Source organism: Chiloscyllium punctatum, chromosome 39 (assembly GCF_047496795.1).
Source record: "Chiloscyllium punctatum isolate Juve2018m chromosome 39, sChiPun1.3, whole genome shotgun sequence".
NCBI lineage: Eukaryota > Metazoa > Chordata > Chondrichthyes > Orectolobiformes > Hemiscylliidae > Chiloscyllium > Chiloscyllium punctatum.
Genome location: NC_092777.1, coordinates 14,022,370 through 14,037,238, shown reverse-complemented (window position 1 = coordinate 14,037,238; position 14,869 = coordinate 14,022,370). Strand labels below are relative to the sequence as shown.

Genomic DNA, 14,869 nt, shown 5'->3' with positions numbered 1-14,869 from the left:
CAAGCGGTCTATGCTGGTTGTTACATTCCATACAAGCATTTCCGCAACTGACTTCACCTATATTTGACAGCATATCCTGATTTACTTCTTCTCTTGCAATTATCTAACTTCCCCTCAAATGCATTTACACTATTTACCATTATCACTTCATCTGATAGAAAACATTTTATGGAATTAAGTGGTCACTCATCATCACCAAGATTAGATCATAACGCTTTCAGAAATTTGCAGAGTTTTAGATCTGAACCAATTTTCAACAGCTGACAGAAATGGTGGGTCCTTGGGTAGTGTTGGAGAACAGAGGGATCTAGGGGCTCAGATACATAATTCTTCAAAGCATACGTCACATATAGACAGGATGGTTAAAAAGGCATTTAGCAGGCTTGCCTTCATTGCTCAGTCTTTGAGCATTGGAGTTGGGAAGTCACGTTGAGGTTGTACATGGCCTCTTCTGGAATACTGTGTCGAGTTCTGGTCACCCAGTTATACAAAGGATATTATTAAGCTGGAGAGGGTTCACCAGGAATTTTGTCAGGTATGGAAGGTTTGAGTTATAAGAAAAGGCTGGGTAGGCTGGAATGTTTTTCACTGGAATGCAAGAGGTTGACAGGCAACCTTAAAGAAGTTTATAAAATAATGAGGGGCGTACATAGTGTTAACGGTCACTGCCTTTTCCCTAGGATTTCAAGGCTGGGGCCATTTTTTAAGTAAGAGGAGAGAGATCTAAAAAAGACATGGGGGTAATGTTTTACACAGAGGGTGGTTTGCATGTGGAATGAACTTCCTGAAGAAGTGGTGGTTGTGGGTACAACTACAACATTGAAGACATTTGGAATAAAGGCATGAATAGGAAAGGTTTGGAGGGATATGGGCCAGAAGCAGGCAGGGGGACTAGTTTAGTTTGGAGATTATGTTCGGCATGGACTGGTTGGACCCAAGAGTCTGTTTCTATGCTGTATGACTCTATGCTACAAAATGAAGCATATCTTATGAACCATGCCTCCACAAGACAGAATGCTGGCTTTAAGTAACAAAACCAAGTATGTATTTATTCTTCTTTGACACATGGATTGAGTTCTTTGGTTAGAACAGCGGAACTGTTCAACTCGAATAGTTCCACAATCAAAGAGGCCAAGAAATGTGCCAGGCAAGTGCTACAATCTTCTCTCAGTGGGGAGCAGAACACCAGTGTGAAACTCAACCATAAAAATCAAGACAGCTTCAATCACAGGGCTAAGCAATCTTGTAGAAACCGCAGGAACTTACACTAAATTTGGGAGAAAAGAAAATCAAACCACAATTGATTGGTGTTCCTGCTCTTGTTAGTATACCAGTGACCTCAGCTGGATCATACTCATGGACAGGATAAGGTCTTGCTCAAATGCTTCACACACTGGATCAGCCTACTGGACCGAGCTGGTCAGGGAGATCCGAAAAAAAATTATTTGCAGATTTGATGTTCATAGGCACCGTCACTAGCATGATCCAATGTCTGCAGGAAGAGAAGGGAGCACATTGGGAGGATAATTTTAAAAATCTTAGATTTGAAATTTTTTTTTGGATATCCAGTGACCTAAAGAAATTTGGGTTTTCAGCATTTGGAATTGTAGCTTTATTTTTCTCCAGGGAAGAGTGAAACCAAGTCCACAAAAACATCTTCGGGGAAAGAAAATGTAATGCAAAAAAGCCATATCCTAATGCAGTTGTTAACATTACTGAAATACACGATTGAGTGTTAACAGCTTTAGTTCTAAGGAGATGAGGAACCAATGACACCAAATTCAGCTCAACAACTGTAAGTGTGGATACAAAAATGACTTACTTACTAGAACAAAAGGAACTGTGTATTTCTCCATTGCTGACTGTACCGTGTACCGCTCATTGTCAAGTGCGGTGACAGGCCGAGACAGTGCGAGATCCAGACTGCGCCTGAGAAACAAGACAGGTATGACTTTTACGCAGCAAAACTGACTACAAGAGGGGGACAAAGTCCAAAATCACACACCACCAGGTTTATTTGAAATCACAAGCTTTCAGATCATAGCCCCTTTGTCAGGTGAAGTGAGAGGGAAGCACACAGAACCCAGAATTTATGGCCAGACAGATCAAGGGCAAAGAAGATCAAAAGATCATGCAAATGGTGTGAGTGGTTCGAATGATAAGTCTCTGCAGGTGAACAAGGGTGTTAGACATTGTGAGTAAGACAGGAAAAACATAAAGGACACTGATGCAACATAAAGGTTTTCTATTTCAAGGGCCAGAGAGTCACAGCAACAGGAAACAAACAGGTAAGGAGTGGAAGTTCCAACAAGGGAACTTAGGGTGCAGACCTGTGTGCATTAGCAGTTTGCAATTCAGCCTGACAAATGGGACCACCAATCATCTTCGTGGCAGGTGAAAGCATGAAACTTATCAGAAAAGCAATATAAATTAGACTGAAAGATCACTATTTCTGACCTGTTTAATAACTTGATTATTTGCAAAATAAATGGTGTCCAGGGATGGGCAAAGAAACATGCTTAAAAAACATTCATATTTAATCCTCAAAATCACTAGCGGACAAAAGGTTCACTTCTGTAGCTTTAAGTTCTTTAAGACAAAATACTTGCAAACCCAGGGGCGAAAGACAGGAGCGGTCTTAAAATCAGGATACAATTGATTTGCTGGATATGGTCACTGAGACATAGGGATGCACAGCACGGAAACAGACTCTTCGGTCCAACCCGTCCATGCCAACCAGATATCCCAACCCAATCTAGTCCCACCTGCCAACACCCGGCCCATATCCCTCCAAACCCTTCCTATTCATATACCCATCCAAATGCGTCTTAAACATTGCCATTGTACTAGCCTCCACCACTTCCTCTGGCAGCTCATTCCATACATGTACCGCCTTCTGTGTGAAAAAGTTGCCCCTTAGCTCTCTTTTATATCTTTCCCCTCTCACCCTAAACCTATGCCCTCTAGCTCTGGACTCCACCACCCCAGGGAAGAGACTTTGTCTATTTATCTTATCCATTCCCCTCATGATTTTGTAAACCTCTATAAAGTCACCCCTCAGCCTCCAGGGAAAACAGTCCCAGCCTATTGAACCTCTCCCTACAGATCAAATCCTCCAAACCTCAAAAACATCCTTGTAAATCTTTTCTGAACTCTTTCAAGTTTCACAACATCCTTCCAATAGGAAGGAGACCAGAATTGCACGCAAAGTTCCAAAGGTGGCCAAACCAATGTCCTGCACAGCCACAATATGACCTCCCAACTCCTGTACTCAATACTCTGACCAATAAAGGAAAGCATACCAAACGCCTTCTTCACTATCCTATCTACCTGCGACTCCACTTTCAAGGAGCTATGAACCTGCACTCCAAGCTCTCTTTGTTCAGCAACACTCCTTAAGACCCTACCATTAAGTGTATAAATCCTGCTAAGATTTGCTCTCCCAAAATGCAGCACCTTGCATTTATCTGAATTAAACTCCATCTGTCACGTCTCAATCCATTGGCCCATCTGGTCCAGATCCTGTTGTAAGTGGAGGTATCCCTCTTCATTGTCCACTACACCTCCAATTTTGGTGTCATCTGCAAACTTACTAACTACATCTCTTATGCTCACATCCAAATCATTTTAATAAATGATGAAAAGTAGAGGGCCCAACACCGGTCCTTGTGGCACTCCTGGTCACAGGCCTCCAGTCTGAAAAACAATCCTCCACCACCACCCTCTGTCTTCTACCTTTGAGCCAGTTCTGTATCCAAATGGCTAGTTCTCCCTGTATTCCATGAGATCTAACCTTGCTAATCAGTCTTCCATGGGGTACCTTGTCGAACGCCTTACTGAAGTCCATATAGATCACATCTACCACTCTGCCCTCATCAATCTTCTTTGTCACTTCTTCAAAAAACTCAATCAAGTTTGTGAGACATGATTTCCCACGCACAAAGCCATGGTGACTATGCCTAATCAGTCCTTGCCTTCGCAAATACATGTACATCCTGTCCCTCAGTACTCCCTCCAACAACTTGCCCACCACCGACATCAGACTCACTGGTCTATAGTTCCTTGGCTTGTCCTTACCACCTTTCCTAAATAGTGACAGCACGTTAGCCAACCTCCAGTCTTCCCGCACCTCATTTGTGACTGTCCATGATACAAATATCTCAGTCAGGGGCCCAGCAATCATTTCCCTAGTCTCCCACAAAGTTCTAGGGTACACCTGATCAGGTCCCAGGGATTTATCCACTTTTGTGTGTTTTAAGACATCCAGCACTTCCTCCTCTGTAATATGGACATTTTTCAAGATGGCACCATCTATTTCCCTAAATTCTATATCTTCTATATCCTTTTCCACAGTAAACACTGATGCAAAATACTTGTTTAGTATCTCCCCCACCTCCTGCGGCTCCACACTGTTAGCGTCTCTTGCCTGATAGTGAAATACAGAAGTTAAGGCTTTCTCTTTGTCCCTAACAGTCAGCAATACAATTAAGAGGAAAGATGTGCATGCTGAGGCAGAATTGAACTGAGCTGCAATGCTTTATACTGTCCATGCAGCAAGCTGAGCTTACAGTCTTGGCTGTATTGAAGGAATGGCTACTTTTTCCACAAATATTTGATTCATAAAATTTTAGAAAGCACAAAATATTGTTTTGAAATTTCAAGACGTAACAAAATTTGACTCATCTCCATAAATCACATTCCATTCTTAGAAGCCTCAATCCAATTGTTAACAGTCTTAATAATCCTGAAGATAAAAATCTCAACACCCCAGTCCAACACCAGCACCTCCAAATCATAGTTCTGAAGAAGTCACCAGACTTGAAACATTAACTCTGCTTTCTCCCACAGATGCTGCCAGACCTGCTGAGTTTGCCAGCAATTCCTGTGATACTTGTATGATAAATTCCACGTCAGGCATACAGCCCAAATCAAAACATTTTGAATTGGAAATTATCAGAAGTGCAATGGAAATAAACCTTTCTCCCTGCAGCCCATTCCACTGAGGTGTCTCAATACAACTTCAGTAATCTCAATACTCACAATGTACATTCCTTGTCAGTCATATAGCCAGAAAGTTTGTCAGTTTCCAGCGCTTCAGTGTACAATGGATGTGAAGCCCTAGGCACTGAACTTTCTACATTGTTCCTGTGCAGCAACTTTAGCACGTCCCTCAACACATGGCGTTTTTGACTTTGGAATGTGCTGGTCTGCTACACTCAATCAAGGACAACCGTGCACTGGAAAACCAGCATGAACGGTTCCCTGAGCCAGGTACAAGTAGGATCAACAATTCTGATTAGATACAATACTGGAGAGGGTGCCACAAGATCTCTTGCTGCAAACTACCTCATGAGCGCACTCTTGCCACTGGTTCATCTGCCAAATACACTGTTGAAACATGAAAATTAGCGAGGAAACGGATACATTGGTGCTGATATTTCTTCAGGTAGTGAAAACAAGGAAAATACAGCAGAAGCTAGAGAAGCAAAGAACCTGAGATAAATATTAATTCCTTGCTCCTCTCTCTCTTGCACCTCTGGGCAGAATGAAACCAGTGTCAACAGGTGACAGCCAATAAGCAGCAATTTGGAGGAAGAAATTATACCTTTAGGGAGTTGGATCTGAAAGAAAGCCTGGCATTAATACAAGACATAAATGCAGAGGGTATGGGGGGGGAAGGTGACCCATCACAGCAGCGAAGTGACTCTGTGACTGATTATCCTTTATCGACCTGAACTTCAGAACTGAGATGTGAAAAAGGGTCTCTGGACCCAAAACCTTAACTCTGTTTCCCTCTCCACAGATACTGCTAGACTTGTTGACTTTCTCCAGCAATTCCTGTTTTGTTCCCAATTTCCAGCTTCTGCCATTCTTTGGTTTGTTAAACGAAATGCACATTTTCCTCAAAAATGGATCAGACACTTTGCTGTACATACCGCATAAACATGGCCATAGGCCTGAAGGTGTAGGACTAATTTAGGTTGAAACCTTTTCACCTTACCATCACCACAAGGGGAGAGAAAGATGGGTAGCTATGTTGGGAGGGGAGAAATATATAGCACACTTAAGAGGCTTTTGTTAGCCAATTGAATTAATCTTGACTGATAAAGTGCACTTTTTCACTCATCTGCAATTTTTATATTAAATAAACTTGAAAAAATACACTATTCTGCTTATGTTTATGCTTTTTACTACCTACTTAAGGAGATGTTGAGACTTATTTCAAATCCTGGTGACTCGAGGACAATACTAAAGGACTGACAACCCTAGATACAAGTAAAATGTTGATTTCTGTGAAACTGCATACTACAAACAGAAGAGCTGTGAAAAGACAAACAAAAGTTAACCTGAATGAGCAAACACATTGCGTAGTTAGAATGGCTATTTTCACACAGAGAAATGTAGAAAACAGGACCTTCAAGTCAGCTTCATCATTCAATATGATCATGGCTGATCATCCAACTCAGTCCCCTGCAACCCATCCATATCCTTTGATTCTTTCAGCCTTAAGAACTATCTAACTCTTTCCTGAAAATATTGAATGTTTTAGACTCAACCATTTTCTGTGGCAGAGAATTCCAAAGGCTCATCTCTGGGTGAAAAAACTTATCTCAGTCCTAAATAACCCACCTGTATCATTAGACTGTGACCCTAGTTCTGGACTCCCTGTTCATCAGGATCATCCTTCCTGAATTTACCCTGTCTAGGTCTTGTTAGAATTTTGTATGCATCTACGAGACACGCCTCATTCTTTGAAACTCCATTGAATATTGTCCTGACTACACCAGTCCAGTCTCTCTTGATACATCAGTCCTGTCATCCTAGAAATCAATCTGGCAAATCTTTGTTGCACACTCTGCACAGTCAGAGCATCATTCCACAAATAAGGAGATAAAAACTCTACTCAATACCCCAACTATTGTTTTACCAAAGCCCTGTACAATTGCAACAAAACAAACCTACACCTGTAGTTAAATCTTCATGCTAATGAAGGCCATTATAACATGTTCTGCATTTACCGCCTCTGTACCTGTATGTTTACTTTCAGCAACTGGGATACAAGAATGCCCAGGTCATTGCATCACTCCCTTTTCCAATATAGTTAAAAATCACACAACACCAGGTTATAGACCAACAGGTTTATTTGGAAGAACTGGCTTTCGAAGCGCTGCTTCTTCATCAGGTGGCTCAACCTGGTGTTGTGTGATTTTTAACTTTGTACACCCCAGTCCAACACTGGCTTCTCCAAATCAGATTTTCCAATATATTACTATTCATAGAGAACATAGAACAGTACAGCACACAGTACAGCCCCTCTGGCCCTCAATGCTGTGCCAGCCTTTTATTCTACTCAAAAATCAGACTAACCTATGTTATATTATCTTCCATGTCCCTAATGTATCTGACTCTACCACCACTGCTGACAGTGCATTCCACGCACCCACCACTCTGTGTAAAGAGCATACCACTGGCATCTCCCCAAAACCTTCCTCCAATCTCCTCAATATTATGCCCTTTCGTTATAGCCATTTCAGCCATGGGTAAAGATCTCTGCTATCCACTCTCTGCCTCTCAATATCTTGTACACATAATGCCGTGCCTTCCTGTTTGTGTTAACAAAGTGGATAACCTCACATTTATCCATATTATACTGCATCTGCCATACACATTTTCAAAAATTAATGTATTAAAAAATTTGCACTTTGGATGGGAGAGAAGTGGGTTAGAAAAGAGCAGCAAGCAAAGCATTGGTACTTTTAGATTAGATTCCCTACAGTATGGAAACAGGCCATTTGGCCCAACAAGCTTCGGGAGGCAGAGGGGTTTATTGACAGGACTTAGAGAGGTAGTCACTCCCCAGATAAAAGAAAAAGACAGATGGGTGACAGGGGACAGAAAGGGAACCGGCAAGCAGTGCAGGGATCCCCTGTGGTCATTCCCCTCAACAATAAGTATATTGCTTTGGATACTGTTGGGGGAGGTTGACTTACCAGGGAACCTGCTACTCAGAAGGGAAAGGGCAAGAGGAGCAGAGCAGTAGTCATTGGGGACTCGATAGTCAGGGGGACAGATAGGAGGTTCTGTGGGGATGAGAAAGACTCACGGTTGGTGTGTTGCCTCCCGGGTGCCAGGGTCCGTGATGTCTCTGATCGTGTTTTTGGGATCCTTCGGGGGGAGGGAGAGCAGCCCCAAGTCATGGTCCACATTGGCACCAACGACACAAGTCGGAAGAGAGATGGAGACTTGAAGCAAAAATTCAGGGAGCTAGGACAAACAGAGTTGTTTTCTCTGGTTTGTTGCCCGTGCCCCGTGCCGGTGAGGCGAGGAATAGGGAGAGAAAGGAGTTGAACACATGGCTACAGGGATGGTGCAGGAGGGAGGGTTTCGGGTTTTTGGATAAGTGGAGCTCTTTCTGGGGTAGGTGGGACCTCTACAAGCAGGATGGTCTTCATTTAAACCAGAGGGGTACCAATATTCTGGGGGGGGAAATTCGCTAAAGCTATTAAGGTGGATTTAAGCTAATACAACAGGGGGATGGGAACCAAAATTGTAGGATAGGTACAGAACAGGATGAGAGTAGGGAGTTCCAAAATCAAGTATCTGACACTGGCAAGTGAGAACCTGGTTTGAAGTGTGTGTACTTCAACGCGAGGAGCATCTGAAATAAAGTGGGTGAACTGGCAGCGTGGATTGGTACCTGGGACTTCAATGTTGTGGTCATTACGGAGACATGGATAGAGCAGGGACAGGAATGGCTGTTGCAGGTTCCAGGATTCAGATGTTTCAGTAAGAACAGAGAAGAGGGTACAAGAGGGGGAGGTGTGGCATTGTTGATCAGGGACAATATTACAGTTGTAGAAAGGACATTTGGGGACTTGTTAACTGAGGTAGTATGGGCTGAGGTTAGAAACAGGAAAGGAGAAGTCACCATGCTGGGAGTTTTCGATAGGCCTCCGAATAGTCCTAGAGATGTAGAGGAAAGGATAGCAAAGATGATTCTCGATAGGAGTGAGAGAGGCAGAGTAGTTATCATGGGGGACTTCAACTATCCAAATACTGACTGGGATCACTACAATATGAGTACTATAGATGGGTCGGTTTTTGTCCAGTGTGTGGAGGGCTTCTTGACACAGTCTGTAGACAGGCCGACAAGGGGCGAAGCCACTTTAGATTTAGTACTGGGTAACGAGCCTGGCCAGGTGTTAGATTTGGAAGTAGGTGAGTACTTTGGAGACAGCGGTCACAATTCTGTCAGGTTTACTTTAGTGATGGAAAGGGGTAGGTGTACTCCACCGAGCAAGAGTTACAGCTGGGGGAAGGGAAATTACAATGCAATTAGGAAAGATTTAGGAAGCGTAGAATGGGGAAGGAAACTGCAGGGGATGAGCACATTAAAAACGTGGAGCTTATTCAAGGAAAAGCTCCAGTGTGTCCTAGATAAGCATCTACCTGTCAGGCAAGGAGGAAGATATAGAACGCGTAAGCCGTGGTTTACTGAGAAAGTGGAATCCCTGGTCAAGAAGGCAGCGACAGCTTATGTTAGGACAAAATGTGAAAACTCAGTTAGGGCGCTTGAGGGTTACAAGGAAGTCAGGAAAGACCTAAAAAGAGGGCTCAGAAGAGCCAGGAGGAGACATGGGAAGTTGTTGGCGGATAGGATCAGGGTTAACCCTAAGGCTTTCCATAGGTATGGCAGGAATAAAAGAATGACGAAAGTTAAATGAGGGCCAATCAAGGATGGTAGTGGGAAGTTGTGTGTGGAGTCAGAGGAGATAGGGAAAGCACTAAATAAATATTTTTCGACAGTGTTCACTATAGAAAATAAAAATGTTGGCGAGGAAGATACAGAGATACTTTCATGTAGACTAGAAGAGATTGAGGTTCACAAGGAAGAGGTATTAGAAATACTGCAGAGTGTGAAAATAGACAAGTCCCCTGGGCCGGATGGGATCTATCCTAGGATCCTCTGGGAAGCAAGGGAAGAGATTGCTGAGCCTTTGGCATTGATCTTCAAATCATCATTGTCTACAGGAATAGTGCCTGAGGACTGGAGGATAGCAAATGTGGTTCCCTTGTTCAAAAAGGGTAGTAGAGACAACCCTGGTAATTACAGACCAGTGAGTCTCACTTCAGTTGTTGGTAAAGTGTTGGAAAAGGTTATAAGAGATTGGATTTATAACTATCTAGAAAAGAATAATCTGATCAGGGACAGTCAGCACGGTTTTGTGAAGGGTAGGTCATGCCTAATGAATCTTATTAAGTTTTTTGACAAAGTGACCAAACAGGTAGATGAGAGTAAACCGGTTGATGTGGTGTATATGGATTTCAGCAAGGCGTTCGATAAAGTTCCCCACAGTAGGCTATTGTACAAAATGTGGAGGAATGGGATTGTGGGAGACATAGCAGTTTGGATCAGTAATTGGCTTGCTGAAAGAAAACTGAGGGTTGTAGTTGATGGAACATGTTCATCTTGGTGTCCAGTTATTAGCGGCATACCGCAAGGGTTGGTATTGGGTCCACTGCTGTTCATCATTTTTATAAAATGAGGGCTTAGAAGGGTGGGTTCGTAAATTTGCGGACGACACTAAGGTCGGTGGAGTTGTGGATAGTGACGAAGGATGTAGTAGGTTGCAGAGAGACATAGATAGGATGCAGAACTGGGCTGAGAGGTGGCAAATGGAGTTTAATGTGGACAAGTGTGAGGTGATACACTTTGGACGGAGTAATCAGAATGCAAAGTACTGGGCCAATGATAAGATTCTTGGGAGTGTAGATGAGCCGAGAGATCTCGGTGTCCATGTACACAGATCCCTGAAAGTTGCCACCCAGATTGACTGGGTTATTAAGAAGGCATACAGTGTTTTGGCCTTTATTAATAGATGGATTGAGTTCTGGAACCAGGAGGTTATGCTGCAGTTGTACAAAGCTCTGGTGCGGCCACACTTTTCTGTACAGTTCTGGTCACCGCATTATAAGAAGGATGTGGAAGCTTTGGAAAGGGTGCAGAGGAGATTTACTAGGCTGTTGCCTGGTATGGAAGAAATGTCTTACAAGGAAAGGCTGAGGGCCTTGAGGCTGTTCTCGTTAGAGAGAAGAAGGTTGAGAGGTGACTTAATAGAGACATACAAGATAATCAGAGGGTTAGATTTGGTGGACAGGGAGAGCCTTTTTCCAAGTATGGGAACGGCAAACACGAGGGGGCACAACTTTAAAGTGAGGGGACAGAGGTATAAAGACAGATGTCAGAGGTAGTTTCTTTACTCAGAGAATAGTAAGGATATGGAATGTTTGCCTGCAACGGCAGTAGATTTGACAAATTTAAGTGCATTTAAGTCGTCATTGGACAGGCATATGGACATACATGGAATACTGTAAGTGGGATGGGCTTCAGATTAGTATGACAGGGTGGCGCAACATCGAGGGCCGAAGGGCCTGTACTGCGCTGTAATGTTCTATGTAAGTTTGGTAGCACTGTGCACAATGCTTGCATTTCAATTTGGAGTTGAAGTTCAAAACAAAGAATTTAGAATAATGGAACCTAGGAAAAAGTTACAAACACGAGAAGTAGGTCTAAAAACAATATCTTTAACATAATGCCTCACTTTTTAAAAAATGCTTTTAACAGCACCAAAAGCATCAGACTGTGTTCCAGTGTTTGAGCGAACAGGAGTTTGCTTCCAGAGCCGCACATTATCATCTCACTCAGAAATCTCAGAAGTAATTGGTCAGAGGGGACATGAAAATCTCGAGGATCAGAATGACTGAACACAGATTTAAATTGGTTGGGGAGAATTAACACGGACTGATAAAGAGCAGGATATGCCCAAAAATTGTAATACAATCATTTAAGGAAGTAACTGAAGTCGCTGACAGATCTGAGCCTGTACTGTATATGGGCTCACAGAAGACATCTGATAAGAGACTGTTGTTTAAAAGTAAAGCCTGTGGAACTAAAGGCAAATTATTGACCGGGTTAGGAGATTGGTTAGGTAGCAGAAGACTGAGCTTCTGCTTTTTAATATTCAAATTGGAAGGAAGTTGCATGGTTTCGAATAGAACTTTGCTGAGACTCAGCTATTCTCTTATTTACTGACTAATGGGTGGGGGGGGGGGTAGAAAAGGTGAAAAATGGATATTGTTAAAAAGGTCAATCTACACAGATCAATAAAAATCAATCAGGTCGACAAAACTCAGGAAAATTTCTACCAAGTCAATTGCCATTCCACCAACCTATGCTGTGATGCAAGGGATTCTCACAGTGCTGTTAATTGGCACTTGCTCAGCAGTTACCTACTCATCTGTGCTCAGTTTGGATTCTGTTAGAGTGATGTAGCTCCTGACTTCATTAAAGCCTTGGTCCAAATATGGACCAAAGAGCTCATATCCAGAGTTAAGGCCAAGTGAGAGTATCTGCTGACATCAAGGAGTCCTAGTAAAACTGGTGACAAAGGCAAAGGCAATCAGGAGGAAAATGCTCCTGGTTTGATCCAGGCCTATCTAAAAGGAAGATGGTTCTGGCTGCTGGAGGTCAATCATCTCAGCACCATGAGTATTATTACTGAAGTTCCTCAGGGTAGTGTTCCAAGCCCAAATATCTTCAGTTGCTTCATTAACAACCTTGCTTTCATCAGAAGATTAAACATGGGGATGTTCGCTGATGACTGTACGGTGTTCCGCAACAATTGTGACCTCTCAGATAGGAGTGCAGCCCATGTTCATATGCAGCAAGTTTCAAGTCCATAAGCAACATTTAGGCCTGAGTTGATAAGAGGTAAGTAACATTTGTGCCATACAAGTACCAAGTAATGATCATCTTCAACAAGAGAGGAAATCTAACCATCTTGATATTCAATAACAGTGGCACTGCTGAATCCCCTAACATATGCATTCTGGGAGTTATCGTTGATCATGAAGTGAAATGAACCAGTCTTATAAATGATTCACTACAAGAGCGGGTTAAAGGCTAGGAATTCAGTAACAAGCAACTGATCAACTAAATCCTCCAAACCTGTCCATGATCCAAAGGTAAATAGAGTGTGGCGCTGGAAAAATCTCAGGTCAGGCAGCATCTGAGGAGCAGGAGAGTTTATGTTACAGGCAGAACCCTTCATCAGGGCCACAACTTCCAGCACCACACTCTGTCCACACTGACTCTCCAGGATCTGTAGTTCTCACTACCTCCCACCATCTATACCAAACAAGTCAGAAGTGTGATGGAACACTCAAGGTCTACACCCTTTAAGAATCAGCACTTGATTAGCATCCCATCCCCCAAACATTCATTCTGCCATCACCCCACACAGTAACAGCAGTGAGTACCATCCACAAGATGCACTGCAGCAACTGACCAAGGCTCAAGGGCACCTTCCAAACCTGTGACCTCTACCACCTCGAATGACAAAAGGGAGCAGATGCTTAGAAACACCCCATCAGCAAGCTCCCCCCAACTCCCCCAAGCCACTCCTCATCGTGTTTGGAACTCCATCGCTATTCCTTCATTGTGACTGGGTCAAAATCCTAGAACACCCTTTTTAATATCACTATGGGTATAACTATATAGCAATTCAAGATGATGATTCTACCACTTCCTCAAAAGCAATTAAAGACAGCCAATTGATGCTGCTTAGCCAGATACGTACAGATCCCACAAATGAATTTTAAAAAAGGTATAACTAAATAATCAAAATGTATACAAAAATGCCACCTCAGCCAATGTTTCTCAGCTCAGGAAACAACTGGTTAACAGGAAGCTCAGATCATAGCCTCGTCTGTCAGAAAAATCAGGAAAGGATGACAGAAAAACCCAATACCAAAGTAAATATTATAAAACTAGCAGACACAAGCTGGGGTTCCCATTCACAATGTTTGCTCTGTTGGCTTTGTTCTTCCATACTTTTCAGCAGAAAATAGGGGCAGAGAGTAGAAACATATAGTGCTTGGACATTGTCCTGACGTCATTAATGTGGGTAACCAGTGGATCACTGAAATCATCACTTAGAGTCAGAGATATACAGCATACAAACAGACCCTTCGGTCCAACCCGCCCATACCAACCAGATATCCTAAATAAATCTAATCCCATTTGCCAGCATCTGGCCCATATCCCTCTAAACCCTTCCTATTCATATACCCATCCAGATGGCTTTTAAATGTTGTAATTGTGCCACCCTTCACCACTTCTTCTAGCAGCTTATTCAATACACAGACCACCCTCCATGAAAAAGTTGCCCTTTTGGGCCCTTTTAAATCTTTCCCCTCTCACCTTAAAGCCATGCCCTCTAGTTTTAGACCCTCCCCCCCCCACCCTGCAGAAAAGATTTTGTCTATTTACCCTATCCATGCCCCTCATGATTTCATAAACCTCTATAAGGTCACTTCCTCAGCTTCTAATACTCCAGAGAAAACAGCCCCGGCCTATTCAGCCTCTCCCTGCAGCTCAAACCCTCCAACCCTGGCAACGTCCTTGTAAATCTTTTCTGAATTCTTTTAAGTTTCACAACATCCTTCCTAAGCAGGGAGACCAGGAATGCATGCAGTATTCCAATAGCAGCCTAACCAATGCCCAGTACAGCTGCAACATGACCTCCTAACTCCTATTCTCATTGCACTGACAAATAAAGGTAAGCATACCAAATGCCTTCCTCATTACCCTGTCTACCTGTGACTCCACTTTCAAGGAACTATGAACTTGTACTCCAAGGTCTCTATGTTCAGCAACACTCCCCCAGACTTTATCATTAAATGGATAAGTCCGACCCTGATTTGCTTTCCCACATTTATCTAAGTGACACTCCATCTGCTCCTCCTCAGCCCATTGGCCCAACTGATCAAGATCCCACTGTTCACTGGGGAAATCCTCTTTGCTGTT

General features: G+C 43.0%; 1 protein-coding gene across 5 annotated transcripts in view; it reads right to left on the bottom strand.

Moving 5' to 3' along the window:
* The window catches only part of tmem94 (transmembrane protein 94), a 140,254-nt gene that overhangs the window by 62,904 nt on the left and 62,481 nt on the right, over positions 1-14,869 (bottom strand). For all 5 annotated transcript variants that reach the window (XR_011954785.1, XR_011954786.1, XM_072558214.1 and 2 more), the window contains exon 7: positions 1,827-1,929. Coding sequence is in view for 3 of the 5 variants with exons in the window: in XM_072558214.1 (XP_072414315.1) it covers positions 1,827-1,929 (103 nt within the window). In the remaining 2 variants the exon portion in view is untranslated. The remainder of the gene's footprint in view (positions 1-1,826; positions 1,930-14,869) is intronic.